The sequence below is a fragment of the Marmota flaviventris genome, chromosome 12 (assembly GCF_047511675.1).
Source record: "Marmota flaviventris isolate mMarFla1 chromosome 12, mMarFla1.hap1, whole genome shotgun sequence".
Lineage (NCBI taxonomy): Eukaryota > Metazoa > Chordata > Mammalia > Rodentia > Sciuridae > Marmota > Marmota flaviventris.
The window spans coordinates 22,145,880-22,162,249 of record NC_092509.1 but is presented as its reverse complement, the minus strand read 5'-3'; the positions used below and the strand labels follow the sequence as shown (position 1 = coordinate 22,162,249).

Sequence of the window (16,370 nt, the reverse complement as noted above, 5' to 3'; positions counted from 1 at the left end):
TCCACTCACCTCTGACCTCTCCCGGTGTGTGCTCACTGACTCCACATTCAGGTAGATGGATTCCACACGGCAGCCTGGGGGGATGGAGGATGGGGGAGAGAACAGCTTCTTTTAAAGGGACAGTCCCACCTACAACTCCCAGGGGCCACCCAGAGACACAGACCCCAGAGGTAGTGCTTGGAAAGGGCTGCTACTCACCATAAGCGACAGGTGTCAGTTTCAGGACAGTGTGAAGGGGGCATTTCAGGTAGGGCATCTCTTCTGAAAAAAGAGAGATGGTCCAACAATTAGACTTGAGGCAGGAGGAAGAATCAAGGGATATCTGTGGGCCCACACCAGGAGCCCCAAGAGCCCCAGAAGCTGTGCTGGGGCAAGGGCATCTCATCCCAATATTCAGGTCATCCTGCCCAAGGAGGGTGACCCTAGGAAAAGACACCTAACCAAAAGAATACAATAAAAACAAACCCCAAACCCACATTCTCTTTAAAAAAAAAAAAAAAAAAGCTATTTTCCCAAAAATTCAGGTCTGTCTAGGGCATAAGATTCTCATTAGCGTTCTCTGGGCTCTTTGTTCTTTGGAAGTAGACTGATGAGAAGAGATGCACCCCCCACCCACACACATACCCAAAGACCCTTCTTCTATGTGTGGAGCTGAGGGCTTTGGGTAGGCTGTGTTTAATGTGATGAGCAGTGTTCCCAAGGGCCAGCAAGGTAGCGCTGGGAGGAGAGGACCCTGCTGCAGGCTGCGAGCCAGAGCCCTGTCCTGCCTCTCCTAACACTCAGACACGCAGCAGAGTGGGCAACCACAGGTCTGCAGCCACCTGCACTCAAGGGCCAGATTTCTTCCCACTCCTTCCCAAGGCCACAGACTGCCCGACCAAACCTGCACTCTTATCCAGGAAGTAGGCCAGCAGGCAGCGCAGCACAGCCTGGTGACAGATGACCAGCACATTCTCCTGGCGCTCCAGCTCCATGATCACAGGCTCCAGACGCTGGACCAGATCCTGGTAGGACTAAGCACAGGGATGGGATACCACGTTAGAGCAGAGGGCGCCTGGAGAAGAACACTGCCACCCACCTCTGTCATCATGGATGAGAGCTCAGGATTGGTCACTCCACCCGTGAATCCATCCATCCATCCATCCACCCACCCACCCACCCACCCATCCATCTATCAACCCATACCCTGGGTGTTCAGCTCTGGAGGTGAACACAAAAATCCTGAAGGAAACATACACCTGCCAGCTTCAGTTAGTGCCTTCCTCTTCCTTCACCTCTCCAAGGCGGTGAGGGACAGAGGTGGTTGAGGAAGTGCAGACTGTACAACAGAATATTACTCAGCCATAAAGAGGAATGAATGACACACACCCCAACATGGAGGAACCTCAAAACCTTTTATGTCGAGCCAAAGAAGCCAAGCACAAAAGTCCACATTTACTGCATGACTCCACTTCTACAAAATGCCCAGAACAGACAACTCCAGAGGCAGGAAATAGGCTCATGACTGCCAGGGGCAGGGGCTGGGGGAATCTGGAATGACTGCTAACAAATCTGAGGTCTCCTTTAGGGGTGAGGGAAATGTTCTGGAATAAGTGGTGACGGTGACATGGCACTGTGAATACAGCCAGCCTCCTGACTCTGTGGGTTCCACAACCAACTACAGATTGAAAATATTCAGGTGATGTCAGTTTGCAGCTGGGGACAGTGGCACACCTGTAATCCCAGTGACTCAGGAGGACCACAAGTTCGAGACCAGCCTCAGCAACTCAGCAAGGCCCCATCTCAAAATAAAATAAAAAAGGGCTGGGGGTATAGTTCAAGGGTAAAGTACTTGCCTCACATGTGGGAGGACATGGTTCAACACCTAGTGTAGGGGGGAAAAACTACATCTGACTGAATGCAGATTTTTTTTTTTAAATTGTCATTATTCCCTAAACAACTGTTTAACAACTGATTACAGAGTATTTACATTATGCTGTTATTGTAAGCAATCCAGAGATAATTTCAAGTACAGGGGAGGATGTGTGTTAGATTATATGCAAAAATAATATCTTGAGTAACTATCTAGAGGGTTTGGAATCTTCAGGGAGTTCTGAGTCAATTCCCTAAAGACACCAAGAGACAACTGTCTACTAAAACCCACTGGCTCACATATTTTAACATGGTTAAAATTGATAAATTTGTCAACAAATGTGAAAAAAAGGGGTATGGTTTTGTCTCTAAATAAAGACCTGCAAAGCTCCTCTTCACACGGGCTCCTCCCACCCTCCTTCCTTTTCTTCTTCTAACCAGCAGCCCAGTGAGCAAGGGCCAGCATGAGACAAGAGGGCAGCATGCTGCCCGCCAGGGACTGCGGTATGACAAATGCTCAGAAGGGCATGGCCAGGAAGGGCACACTAGGCGTCCACCAGGGGCCTGGCCAGGCTCCCACAGCACCACAGGGTGACCGGCTGCACAAGGGGAAATGCCCTCTGCCAGCATCAGCTCAGACCCCAGCACCAGTGATACTAGATGACATCCTGGGGCCTGGCCTGTCTGCTCTCTCAAGCTCTGGTGCCGAGCGAAGCCTCGTCCCACGTCACTAAGAGTGTAGAGTCAAATCCATGCATTCCCCACTTTCTCTTATGGGAAAATACAACTGCACTTCCCCTAAGGCTGTGGAACAAGGAAAGTCAAACCAAAGAAACAGAAAAGTTCCTAAGTGGAACCTTGGCAGAGGTAACAAGGAGCCTGCAGAGAACAGAATGAGGGGCCGCAGCCCTCTCTATGCCAAGCCCACCCACAGCACTCACCACCTACCCAACCTCCTCATAGGAAATGAACAAAGGCCCACAGAGAGCACAGGACAGGAGGCAACCCCCTAGCTCACCTCGCCTGTGGGATAGCGGTAGTAGTACTTGTCCTGCTCACGCAGCGCGTACTCCTCAGGGTAGGTGTCCCTGATCTCTTCGTAGGTCAGCTCCTCACACACACCCTGATGGAAACACCCGCAGTCACTCCAGGGAACACACGCAAAGGGACCACGGCAGGAGGCTCTGTAGGAGACCTGGGGCAGCCACCCAGGATGCCCCAGGGACACGGGTACCTCTCTGCCCCCAGCCTCCCCACCACGGCCACACCAGTCCAGGGACTCACGGCATCGATCTCGTTGAGCGCCTTCCATTGCTCATAGGGGAGCTTCAGCGCCTCTGCCGTCTGGATGGTGCTCTTCAGCTGGCTGGTCCACACCCGAAGGTCCTTCAGGTTCTGCTCGTCCACAAACTTGCTCAGGGCATTGGCAAACTGACAATTGACAGGGAGAGGGGGCACAGTGATGCGGGTCCCGCGGGGTTCACACCCCCCATGCAGGGCTGGGCTGACACGGACCCACAGTACTGAGGGTGGCTGACCCCACAGGACACAAGCTCCTCAGAGCCCAGGAGACGTGGCTCTGCTTGTCCTCTCCAGGTACACACACACACACACACACACACACACACACACAGTATAGTGAGTCAACGACAGGAGGCAAGGCACACCCCACCACCCTCCTACACATGGGAGCCGGCCCCTTCCTGCCACCCATCAGCCCCCAGCCCCTGCTCTCCGCTCTCCTCCTACCTTCTTGCCTCGGCTGGACAGGCCCGAGTCCCCCCCAATCTTGCCCTGGAGGTTGAACTCATTCTCGCCGTGCCGGCACAGGTAGATGGTGCGGGGCTGCACGTGGATGTTCATTAAGTAGTAGACGATGCGGCTCTGGATATGGTCCTGAACTCTGTTCACCAAGAACCTCCGGCCAACGTCGATCACTTTGATCAATGACAAGTCCCTACAAAGAAACACCACTGAGGACCACCCCTTGGGCCTCCCTGGACAGCACCACCAACACACCCACCCCTGGACCTGGGCCGGCTTCCAGAGACTCGCTCCCTGGGAAAATGGCAATGCGGGACCGAACACTCTGGGGCAGACTCCGTCTTTCCCTCCAGGAGCCAGAGAGTAAAGGCAAGGCTGGTTCCCACAGCAGGGTCTGGCCAAGAAGCTGGCTGGCCACCCAGGAGAAGAGGGGAGAGAAAAATGAGAGAATGGATAAGAAATGAAGGAAGTCTCAGGGGACAGGAGCAAGACAGGGCTCAAGTGGGCACCCCTCCTCCACCTCTACGGGCTGTCAAAAATATTTGTATTGTAATCAAAGATGTTTCTAAAGACATTTTAATAATTTCATTTTTTTACTGGTACACTATAAATAGTGGGATTTGTTATGCCATGTGTACAGGCACATGATTTTTTTAAGGAGAGTTTATGAAAATATTCAGGGGTAAATGCTTTGTGGGAACATCAAGAGAACATTAAAAGCCCTACTTGAGGTAATTCAGAGATGGTCATCTCTTGGAATTACCTGTCACATTTATCGGGGTCCAGCGGCTGATAGCTGGCTTCATAGCAACTGATTCTCTTCATAAAGTCGTCCATGGCTTCTGCCGAGTTGCAGTCTTTGTAATCCGGGCTGGAGATTTTAACTTCCTGTAATGCCACAAAGAGGCAGCTGATGAATCACGCTGGGAGGCTTTCTGCTTAGATAAAGCAGGATTTGGAGCTTTCAAAAGGGGAAAGCCCAGAAAGGCTCAGAATAAAGATTATCCTACCCAGCGTTTAAGAGGGGGAAAAAAAGAAAGAAACTGGGGGTTGACTCAGAGCCCCATGATTACATGGGGAGAATGCCCAGGGGAGACAGAAACACCGGCGGCAAGGACAGACACAGGAAACCCACAAGGATCCCGTAATGAACACCTCAACAGACCACCAAGTCAGTATCAGTCCCGTAACTGAGTCACCACCAGATAGCCTGGCCCTCAATTCAGCTAAATCCCACATAAGCACTTGTAATGTTCCCCACGCCAGGAGCAGGTCAAACGGCACATTAACAGTTTCTAGGGATGCCCCTGACCTTGGGTGTGCTATCCATTCACCTGGACAGAGGCAGCACCCACTTGTGGCTGTCTGTGACTAACTGCTTGTCTAACTAGACCTGGGGCCACACCTCTCCAAGGGCTGCCCTCCTCAGTGAAGCTGCCCTCTCCTGTAACGGCACAGTAGGTCCGAAGAACCAGGCAGATTTTAGAGTAATTCATGATTTTTTAATGCCTGTGCTTCCTTTCTCCTTGACAACCATCACAACTAGGAGAGACAGGAGCACTTCAGGGCTCCAAGTCAGTGGGTAGCTGGTGTTTCATGGTGCAGTTACAGATGGGCAGACCTAAAGGCCTGGTGAGGCCACTAAAATGGTAACATGTATCACACAATAAAAAAATAAATAAATCTAAGTTCACCAGTTCCCATACCTAACCTGCAAAGCTGCTTCAAGATTTAACCAAAGCAAGAGGCTTCGGCACCCAGAGGGTTGGGGAAAATGACCACCTGCGTTAACATTAAAGGATAAAAGACTGATAGCTAAGGGCTGGGGTTGCGGCTCAGTGGTAGAGCGCTTGTCTAGCTGTGTAAGGCACTGGGTTCGATTCTTAGCACCATATGTAAATAAATGAATAAAATAAAGGTCCATAAACAACAACAAAAAAAAAAACCTGCTAGTTAAGCACATTGGTAACAACTCACTGGGGAAAATGGTTTCCCAGCTGCACCTGGCTTCTCTACCAAGTGGAACAAGGAAAGTCAAACCAAAGAAAAAGCAAAGGCCTTTTTTCAGATTATTCAACTCCTGTTTCCTTGTACTTTGAGCCTCTTCCTTTGGATCCACTGAAACTCATTTGAACAGGTTTTCCTCAATTCAAAGAGCTCTTCCTGAAATATGAACTCATTTCTTACCAACGCCTATAAGTATATCCTCTGCCTTGGAGAAAAGGACCAATATTAGAAGCTAATGTGTGTTTAGAATCCCTTTAAAAATGCATATTTGTGCCGGGTGCAGGGGCACATGCCTGAAATCCCCAGGGACTAGAGGTAGGAGGATGGCAAGTGTAAGGCCAGCCTTGGCAAATTAGTGAGATACTGTCTCAAAATAAAATAAGGCCGGGGATCTAGCTCAGTGGCAGAACATCCCTGGGTTTCATCACCAGCACCACATACACAAAAAAAGATCTATTTGTATGCAACAATACCATAGCATTCACTATCCAAAAAGAACTGCTCTTCTTTATGAATGTGTCTTATTCTGATATGTTTAAGCTAGAAAGAAAATGGTCTACAATATGAAAAGGTGACCTGAGAGAAAGTCCTCACACAAACCATTTCTATGTACAATACAATAGTTATGATAAAATTAAGAATTAATCAAACTATGCTGCCAAGTACCCTCCAGCTCCCCTTGGCACAATGGAGAAGTCTGGTAGATGTACTAGCAGGAGAACAGTTTTACTACACTCTTTCTTCCCAAGCCTGGGGACTCTGCCTTCAGTATGTCAAGTCCTAGAGACCTGTGCTTATACACAACCCAAGAGACTTTCTCAGCAGAGGAGATCAGCTCGCTGCTTCCTGTCCCATCTGGAGGGGTGAACTGCCCTTGATCCCAGACAGACCTGTGGCCACTCCACTGCCAAGCTCCTGTCACCTGCAGAAACTCCTCCCCATCTCCTCACTGGAAATCTCTCATGTTCCCAACAAGACTTTCCTGCCAAGTCTCCTCAAGGACCCTGGGTAGAGCCAGCCCAGGGCAGCAGGCTCTTGAGGTACACATCCCGTTGCCCTTCTGCCCCCGCCCCATGTCCACCTCACAACCTGGGCCCCTACTTTTCTAAGATTACAAATGTCTTTGCAGTCAGAGCGGCTACATGTGTGTGGGGCTTCCTGATGGTCTTACCATGATGTTGGAGGCCACAACTGTAGGGTCGTCACACACGGACTCAATGAAAAATGCCTGGTGGAAGTGAGGCAGATATGTTAGGACACAACAAACATCACAAAGGGCCAATTCCAACGTCACTACCACATACGAGAAGCAAGGACGACTGTCCCAAAGACATAAAACAATCACCTGCGAGCAGCCGATCCCTCCCCTTCCCCACAGAGGAGCACCTCCCCAACCTGAGCCCGGCCCCAGGAAGACCCTTTCTATAGTCAGCAAAACTCAGGTGGCAGGAGGCAAAGGACCCAGCAGGGATCAGGGAAGGAGCTGGGCTCTGAGGTGTCCTCCTCTTCCCGGAGCTTATTGGGACAAAGCGAGAAGTTTGGCTCACCTTGAAGTCATTTTCTTTGGCAAAATGCAGGATCATGTGTCTCCTCTCTCGAGTAGTGTTGGTGGCATCAAACACCTGGTAGAGAGAAAGGTGAGGAAGAAGAATCTGAGTTTGATAATATTTACCAACCATAAGCCTAAAAATATGCTTCAGGAGAGTCTGTCCTGCCGGGAGCCTCTCCAGGGGTATGCTCCCAGTGGCCCTCCCCTCTCCCACAGCTACAGCTCTCAGGGACAGGAGGGGAGGGGTGGGAAAAGCAAACAAACCAGCAGTGACATGAAGTGGGAGGGTGGACACAGAGGGATACTGGCTATAGTGCTGGCAGCAACCTAGGCCCTGCCATGAAGGTATCCTGCTGCCCAGAGAGGGGCAGGAGACAGCAAAGCAGGGCCGCATCTCAAGGCCATCCCAAGACCACCTTCCTGAGTCACCTGCTTCTCTCAACCCTCAGGGCCAGAGGCTCTTGGTTCTCTATTATCCCTACAATGGCTCTCAGTACCACTCTGGCCAGTGAGGACATCACCCTGCTGGGGGGCAGGAGACCAAGCCGGCTATATTCCCCAGACTTACTGCAATTTGTCCCCCTTCCTTTGTCAGGTAGCTTTTGACATCTCTCAAGGCAGCCAAGGCACACTGCCTGCAACACAGAAGGAAGAGAAGCCGCACTTCAGCGCAGGTTGTGCACGGGGAAGCCCGAGCACCCCCACTTGCCCAGCACGAGAACCTGCCCTTCAAGTTCTATGCTGCCAGGTGCCAGCCAGGCCTCCTCGGGTCTAGAGGCTTCCAGTCAGAGGCCCACTGCAGACAGTTAAAGGCGCCCTTGGGAGATGGTGCTCACTCCTAACTGCACACTGGAATCTCTCCTGGAGGAGCTACTAAACTGACACCAGAGCCCACCCACGGATCCTCACCAGGCTGGCCTGGGTGGAGCCTTGGCATCGGCATGAGAATCTTTACAAGCTCCCCTGCTGAGTCTAAAGGTGCAGCCAGGACTGAACACCAGCGTCCAAGGGCTTCAGGAGGCCTTGGGCTTAGCAAGAAATCCTTTGCAAACACAAACAGATGATTTCCAATGAAAAGGACTTTGTCCACTCTCAGGATGTGGCTGCTGTTGTTGGTCTGTCCCACATCAGCTCCCTCAGGACATCTGGGAACTGATCAAACTCAGTCTCAGAGATGCCGAGAGGCTTGCCCTAACACTGGACCCAGCTGAAGACCACCAGTGGACAGCCACACTGCAGGCCGGCTCTCCCTCCCTCTTACAGAACCTGGCTTGGACACCAAGCAAACCAACACCCCGAGCAAGTAGCCCGTGTCTTACTTTCGCACTTTCATGGCTTCCTCATTGTCAGGGCGGAAGAAGTTGTAAGAGCTGTACTGCTTCACGGCCTCACGGCGGTACTCGCCCACATTGAACACTAGACGGAAAGACAAGGACAGCCCTGGATGACCCAGCAAGAGGCAGGGGCCCACAGCCAACTGCAAACACATCTCAACCAAAAGAGAAAACCAATCCCCCACCAACACACGCCAGTGTGTACGACTACATCCAGCATGGAAGCCAGAGGGTGGACCTCCCAGTCCCAGGTCATCATCCCTTGCCTAGAGGCAAGCAGCTCTGTTTCCCAGAACAAATTACAGTACCCACTGCCACTGGCTCTACCTGAGGCCATCTCACGTGGCCAGCCTCCAGTCAATCACGATATGGTGGAAGAGGGGATGGCCACAGGTCTAGCAAAAATAGGAATAATGATTTCTGCCTTTGGTACCCAAGTGAGTGGGTCTCACAGTGGTGCCAAGGGGATAGTTAAGGGGGTAGTGGGTGCATTGCTCAGTGGTAGAGTGCAACCGTAGCATGCACAAAGCCCTGGGTTCAAGCCCCAACACCAAAAGAAAAATTGACTGGGCATAATAGGAGACAACAAATATAAAACACTGTCCGCTGTCCTCAAGATAGTTCTCATTTAATTGGGAAAACCAGACAGAGATTCATAAAAGTATCACTGACAGCATGAAAGTAGGGAGCACTGGAGGTCAGAGGAATGTCACAACTAATGGGCCACACTAATTTCATGAAAGATTCACACAGAATGATGTGGCCAGAGACAGCTTCATGGAGGAGTTGACACATGAATCAGACAGGATTTGGGGAGTGGGGAAAAAAGAGAATGGCCAGTGAGACAAAACCTAAAGGATAAGGAGGGGTGGTTGACGCAGTACGGTGGGGACACGGCTGGGATAGGACTGAGATCAGACTCTAAGCCCCAGGACAGGCCACCCCTGTCCCTGCCCACTGGCACCAGTAACTGGAGGTGAAGGTCAAGTTTTTTACAGCTGAGGGGGTCTGGCATGCAGGGCTGCAGCACTCAACAGAACAGCCTAGCTGGGGACCCCACGCACCTTTCGTTGGGACACCAATCCAGTTGAGGTAGCGAGTCAACTTCTTGGAGATGTAAGTTTTGCCTCGGGCGGGGAGGCCCACCATGACAATCACCGTCGGGGAGTTGGTCAGCTTCGGCCCACAAGCTGGAAAGAGTAGTCAAGAGATGAGTCACAGGTCAGGTGACACAAGTTGATGAACAGAGTCCGATGCCCCACAACAAACTTAGAAGAATGACACTGAATTACGTACTTTACTCTCTGTTCCAAAGCCCCTAGTACCGATAAGCCAGCAGACCAGGGCCCTGTGATGGCCAAAGCCCCAGTGAGGCCTTGAGCTCAGTCCCCCTTTCAGTTACAAAGGTGGCAAAAATAGTACCAGTCCCAAATTCTCAATCTGACAAGAAGGGTCCTGACCCAGCCGGGGATCCCAGTTACCAACAGCATGGGAACAGCGCTCCTGGGGAAATGAGGAAGGGACCCTAGCTCAGGGTGGGGAAGTCAGCAGTGGGGAGAGGCCCTTTCCAACCAGTGTGCAAACTGAGGGGACAGGTAGCAAAGGGACATGGAAGGTGGTCCAGTGAGCCAAGAGACAGAGAGAAGCCAATCGTCAACCTTCTAACCTCCTCTCAGGCAGTCCAGGCAGGATTTCTTTAAAAAAAAAAAAATTCAACAGCCAATTTCTAAAAGTCAGAGCTTATCAAATGAAAGTAGGTCGGGGACCCAGAATGCTGATTTCCCTTCTGGCCCCTGCTGCTGAGTGACTGTCCCATATGCCTCAGAATCTCTACAAGACAACACAAGGGAAGGAGGTTTTCAGAAAGCAGCTAAAAGAAGCCTGTTCTAGAAACTGAAGGCCCAGTGTCTCCTTGGTCATCGTCTTGCCCCTGAGACTCCTGGAATTCCTGTATCCCAGTGACAAGCCAGCTCCCAAAAGCCAAAGGCCACCTGCCAACTCCAGCCCAGCTGTCCTTGTCCCTTCCTGGCACAGGCCCATGACCTGCAGAAGGAGCTATGAAAGCCCTACATCCAGCCCAGGCGGTCATTAGAATTGGACAGAGGCCCAGACTCCAGGGGAAGTCTAAGATGGAAGGTAGCTGGGTGGGAAGGAAGTAATGCCAAGCCCTGAGGACAGGCCCAAGTGGGACACCCAACACAATCCCTACCGAGGTCACCTTGAACACACCACAGAGGTGCTCCAGGATGTGCCCCTGGGCCTAGTTGGAGTGAGGTGGAGTGTCTGAGTGGCAGGCAGGCAGATGCTTTGCTTCCCATTCCTACTCATTAATATTCAGGATCTGAGTTAGGAGGACCAAGTAGGGCCATCACAGCCTCCCAGAGGCTCAGAAGCTATACAAGGCCTGTGGCCACATTCCCTCAGTTTCCAGAGGTCCTGGAACAAACAGATTCCTAGAAAACAGATGCTTATCGCTGACAAGGAGAGTCCCACAGGTGATAAGCACTTGAGCAGTGCAAACATGCACCAAGGGGCCACATATCTATCCCCAGAGAGAGGGCCAGGGGGCGTAGGACACACCCCACCCCAACCCCAATAATACGGGTAGCTGCAGTTAACAAATCACAGAGGGGCTACACCTGACATCTTCTCACCTGTGCCCTTAAACAATATCCATACACTGATCCCTCCCCCAGACCAGCGCCCATCCCCATCAGGTGACCCAACAGGCCACCACCCAAGAGCATCCAGACATGCATGGAGACACACAGCTGTGCACACATGGAATCTCTCTCTTGGAATCAGGCCAAGGAAGCAGAGGCAGAAGCTGACTGATTTATCAAGTCGGGGATTATGTCTATCCACTAATCACAGGAACAAATCTCCTCTGGCAGTAGACTATCTGGGAGGCAGAAAACAAACAAAACCATCACCACAGCAGTCAATGCCTTTGGGCAAAAGGTCAGGTTGAATTTCAAATCCAAAGAAACCATCACTCCCTCTTTGACAAGGTGGAAGCCATTCTTCCCATTGGGTGGGCTTCTTGCCTGAGATTCAAAGGGGGCTGCAGCTTCCCTCCATCCAAATGTCCCCTGGATCTCAGCCAAAGGAGGGAACCACATGTCCTTTTAACTAAATCTCTGGCTACTATTCCATCCCCCCCCCCATTACCCTTTATTAAACTCAAAGCACATCTCAAATGCCTGCATGAGCCTATAATCTCCTATCCCTGCCAGAATCCCCTTAGACCCCCAGTCTCTTCTCTTCTCTATGGTCCTTATTACCACCTATCCCGACACGTATGCCCTCCCTGGATCCCTGCCTTTCCGTCTCCTACAGCACAAAGGACGAGGCATGACGAGTGCTGACAAGATTTTCTAAGGTATACTAGTCTTTTTCATTTCATTTTGTATAAATGCATAACATTTTAAATTTTTGACAGTCTTTGAAGCCGGCCACGGTGGTGCACACCTATAACCCCAGCTGCTTGTGGGGGCTAAGGCAGGAAGATTGTGAGTTCAAAGCCAGCCTCAGCAATTTAGCAAGGTGCTAAGCAACTCAGTGAGACCCTGTCTCTAAATAGAAAAAAAGTACTGCAGATGTGGCTCAGTGGTTGAGTGCTCCCAAGTTCAATCCCTGGATCCCACCCCCCAAAAAAGTATAAGAGAATACACATGTTAACTATGTAATGGGGAAGGAAGCCCTTGTCTAAAGACCACTGATTACAGTCTGGGAGACTGAGGCTAAAAGAATTGCTGATGGTGAAGGCCACTGTCCCTTGAGTAAAAACTCACAGAAAGTCACCAAGTCTCAAGAATGAACCTCAACCCTATATGCTCATAAGACACATGCTCTGGATGCTGGGTGGACAGGAAGATGTGTGGAAGAACCTGGGTCAATGTCACCTAGTGATGGGTACCACTGAGCGAAGACCTGAGTGTACAAAAGCTGGCCATACCATTCTGTTAGTTCATAGCGCAAGCATGCTACCTGTGCCCATTCCCTACAGGTAAACATACACTGGACTCCAAATGAAAGCAAGAGAGCTAGCAAGTCAGCATGCATCTGCAGTGACAGTGACTGGAGAAACACACTATGAAAAAAAGTCGGCAGGCAGGCAGATCCCCCACCTGGACAGTGCTTGTCTCTAAAATGGAGGGTGAAAGGCTGCAGCCCTGAGCCCCAACTCCAGCTCTCCTCCTGAAGCCCCTCTGGACTGCTGCAGCTTAAATAAACCCGCTTCATGAAAACTCCTCGGGTGTCCAGCCTTATCTGTCCTACATCACTCCCTGGATCAAGTGAATAGCCTCCCTGTGAACATGCAACATGTGGACAAAAGCAGACACTGGACAGCTGCCCTCAACTGCCCTCCTGACACTAGACTCACCATTACAAAATGGTTGGCAAGACTCTCTGCTGTGTCTCCCTCCACTTCCCTTGAACTTACTTCTACTCGGGGGCTCTGCATATTTTGCTAACCTTAACAATAAAAAGATGCTAAGTCATCTCTTCTTTTCTACAAGTAGGTGAGACACTTCAATTAACAAGTTCAAGGGGAAGAAATGTAAGGGGCTGTTTATGAGAGCTATGAACCAAGAAGGGACCCATTTCCTCAAGCATGTAAGGAAACTGAGATTTTGTCCATTTATAGGAACCACCTCGACCTACTCACAAGCAAGGGTAGAATCAAGCTGTGCAAAAAGACCTGCTTTGATGCTTGCAATACACAACCACCCTAAGAAGTTCTTTCTGGAAAAACAGACTTAACCCAGCTGGCTCTAGGGAGACCAGAATGCAGCACAGAGAAGCATGCTGTCTACTGAACAGCAGCAGAATGCAGCTAACAGACACCTCTTTCAAAACCTCTTCTGCACTGTTCAATGGCATTGGCATACATGAATTACTCTGCATACACATTTTAACTAATGTCAACCTAATCTTAAACCTTCACAGCCCCATGATCTTTACCAGTGACACTGGGCAATGGGTATTTTATAGCGACTCTTCGGCAACTTTAGGAGGCAATAGAATAGCAGAGTGGGAAGCACACAGGGCATGAAGTCAATAAATAGTTTGAAGCCTGGCCTCCCCACTTCCTTGGATAAGTTCCTGTCTCAGTGTCTCCGCCTCCTTTTCTATACAATGGAGGGATGCACCATAGACACTACTGTAAGAATGAACTGCAGCATAATTCACGTGAATTGCTCCCTGCAGTGTCCTCTGAACCTATGGGCCATTATGGCTACCTGAATGACAGACAACGGCTCAGTTTAGGTCTTTCCCTTTCAGAATCCTTCATCTGCTCTTTCCCAAAAGAGTGACTCTTTTAAGTGGTTAAGCCTAAGGAGCTTTTAAAAATTAAGTTAACTGGGTTCTGTCTGGAGCAATTCTGAACTTGGTTTGAGGCTCCAGTATGGATTTTTTTTTCCCCAAAATCTCACCCAAATGATTTTAATGGGCAGCCTCAGCTGAGAATCACTGCAGGGGTCACTTGAGGACAAGGCAAGGATTTCTCTGGAATACTGACCCATCTTCCCTAAGTTAGAATGCCATCAACAGGAATAACTTCTAGAAGAAAATCTATCACATCCCCCTATCTTCACTGCAGTCAATCCGCTGCAGTCTACTCTAAATCCTAAGTAAAGATAAACTGGCTTTGTCTCATGCACCCATATTTTAGGAAAAAAAGATGTGGTCTTTATACCTGCTGTTTAAGGCACTGTACTCACCAGTGATAATACCCTCTAAGCTCCAATGAAATGACAACTTGTCTAATGCCTAAGTGCTAGGCCTTATCTCAGAACCACAGCACTGAGAGGGACAGATACCCTCATCCCCAATTAAGTAGACAGAATGTAATTTACCTTACAGACAAGGAAACTGAGGTTCTGAATGGCTAATAAATCATCTAGATGAGTAAGGAGGTGCTCAATTTTTAGTGATGATAAATTAAAAGAGACCCTTGCTAACCAAGAACTTAATTCTAATCAATTCAGCTGATTCACAAATTCAGGCAAGTCTCCATTTGCATTTGATGAAGCACCAATCCGGGTGCTTCAAGGGCAGTAATATCATTCATCTTGGGCTCATCCATTTGGGGCTTTTTACTGTTGTTCTGTTCTTTGTACCTGAACAGAAACATTCCCTGTGTCTTTTTTTTTTTAAATATTTATTTTTTTAGTTTTAGGTGGACCCTATATCTTTATATTTATGTGGTGCTGAGGATCGAACCCAGTGCCTCATGCAAGCTAGGTGTATGCACTCTACCACGAGCCACAACTCCAGCCTCTGTCCTCCTTTAGTAATAAACTTCAGAGGGATCTGCTGCAGACCTCCAAGGAGACCACTGATAAAGATGGTAACAGGTTTAGGAGAAAGAAATCCCACCAAGTGTTCCAAATGCTATTAGAGAAGAAGTGTTCATCTTCCCCCAGTCCAGTAAAAGACAAACATAACTACATAAACTGGGAAAGACACCACTATTTGAAATAAGGAGGTGTAATAAATACCCAGGCTGCAGATATTTTTGTAAGAAGGAATGTGTTAGAGACTCCACCCCAGAGCCACACACAAGGATTCCAAGAGCGGGCGGGACACAGACATGGACAAGCATCTTAATCCATCTGCTTTGGCAACACACCTCCCCCTCAAGCTCTGAATGGTTCTGACAGTGATTCTTCTTCTTGGGCAGATCTCTCATCTGCGTGAGATACGTGCAGGCTCAGGGAGACTAATGGACTGAATTCTGAAGCCTGAAAAATGTCTTCCTGCATGCTGCCATCTGTCATAATCACTACTGCATTAATGTCAACCAACCTCAGTGTCCGCTCAGAAACACAGGATGTTCCTCTCAGACCCAAACCTGGGGACCATCCCAGGGAGTCTGTGTGCATGCATACATACCATCACCTGAACTTACGTGGATATAGGAAAACAACCCATATATTGTGCGGCTGATTGCAGGTTACTAAGTACCCTACAGATGATATTTACTGTATTCAAAAGTCCGAGAGGGGCAGGACTTGTTTCTGCATCTGGCTCTGGTCAAATCTCCCTGAAGGTATTTTTATAGAAAGACAATCAAGACCTCACCCAGCCCCAGATTAGTAAACAAGCCCCAGATTATCTGAAAAAGCTGAGAAACGAGAGAAGCCTGCCAGTCCCTCCTGGCTACCTTGCCCAGAGAGAGAGAGCAGGATAGATCTTCCCCCCAAACCCACAGGCCCAACAGAAAGGACCTGCTGGCTGGGCCAGCGCCACCCACTGGGAGCAGGTCTTGGGCAGAGAAGTCGTGACTCAGACCCAGCAAACCTCCAAGTGAGCTGTCACTGTCAGCAGTGGCCATCCTGAGAAACGTGGCAATCTGGAACTAAGGTGCCCTCAGATGACCGCAAGCCACGAGAATTTGCACCTGGATCCCACCCTTGCCTCTCAGGCTACCGACCTGGGCTAAGCAAAACGCCCAGCACGTACGTAGTTCGTCCTTCTGCACCTGTTGGGCTTTTCTGGACGACTTACCTGAAAGGGCAGCATCGCCTTAGAGCCATTTCAACTGCCATTCAGCCGCCCGAGAGGCAACTCTGTGCAGCTAGAGACTGAGCCCAGGGGAACCTCCAAATCGTTTACCAAGGGCGTCTGGCGTGGGGGGGAGGCGAACTGCCAGCAAATTCCGATCTCGGGAATTTGCTGTTTTTTTGTGCATTTGTGAAACGCTGCCAACCGCGCAGCCACCAACCCAGGGACCCTTCCCAAACCAAGAGCAAAGGGCTTGGTTCCGGATGGCTGTCGCCCCCAGCCTGGGCGCTCCTGAAGTCGTGGAAAGTGCGGGAGGAATGGAAATACAGAGACAAGGGAGTGGGAGACGG

The 16,370-nt window shown here is 49.9% G+C and overlaps 1 protein-coding gene across 10 annotated transcripts in view; it reads right to left on the bottom strand.

Annotated features, from left to right (window-relative positions):
- Pfkfb3 (6-phosphofructo-2-kinase/fructose-2,6-biphosphatase 3) overlaps positions 1-16,370 on the bottom strand; it is a 95,649-nt gene that overhangs the window by 26,894 nt on the left and 52,385 nt on the right. For all 10 annotated transcript variants that reach the window (XR_011703942.1, XM_071599771.1, XM_071599773.1 and 7 more), the window contains exons 2-13: positions 9,570-9,695; positions 8,491-8,587; positions 7,740-7,806; positions 7,170-7,244; positions 6,794-6,850; positions 4,379-4,503; positions 3,601-3,808; positions 3,136-3,282; positions 2,870-2,974; positions 884-1,013; positions 199-261; positions 10-74 (exon numbers count right to left, since the gene is read on the bottom strand). Coding sequence is in view for 9 of the 10 variants with exons in the window: in XM_071599771.1 (XP_071455872.1) it covers positions 10-74; positions 199-261; positions 884-1,013; positions 2,870-2,974; positions 3,136-3,282; positions 3,601-3,808; positions 4,379-4,503; positions 6,794-6,850; positions 7,170-7,244; positions 7,740-7,806; positions 8,491-8,587; positions 9,570-9,695 (1,265 nt within the window). In the remaining variant the exon portion in view is untranslated. The remainder of the gene's footprint in view (positions 1-9; positions 75-198; positions 262-883; positions 1,014-2,869; positions 2,975-3,135; positions 3,283-3,600; positions 3,809-4,378; positions 4,504-6,793; positions 6,851-7,169; positions 7,245-7,739; positions 7,807-8,490; positions 8,588-9,569; positions 9,696-16,370) is intronic.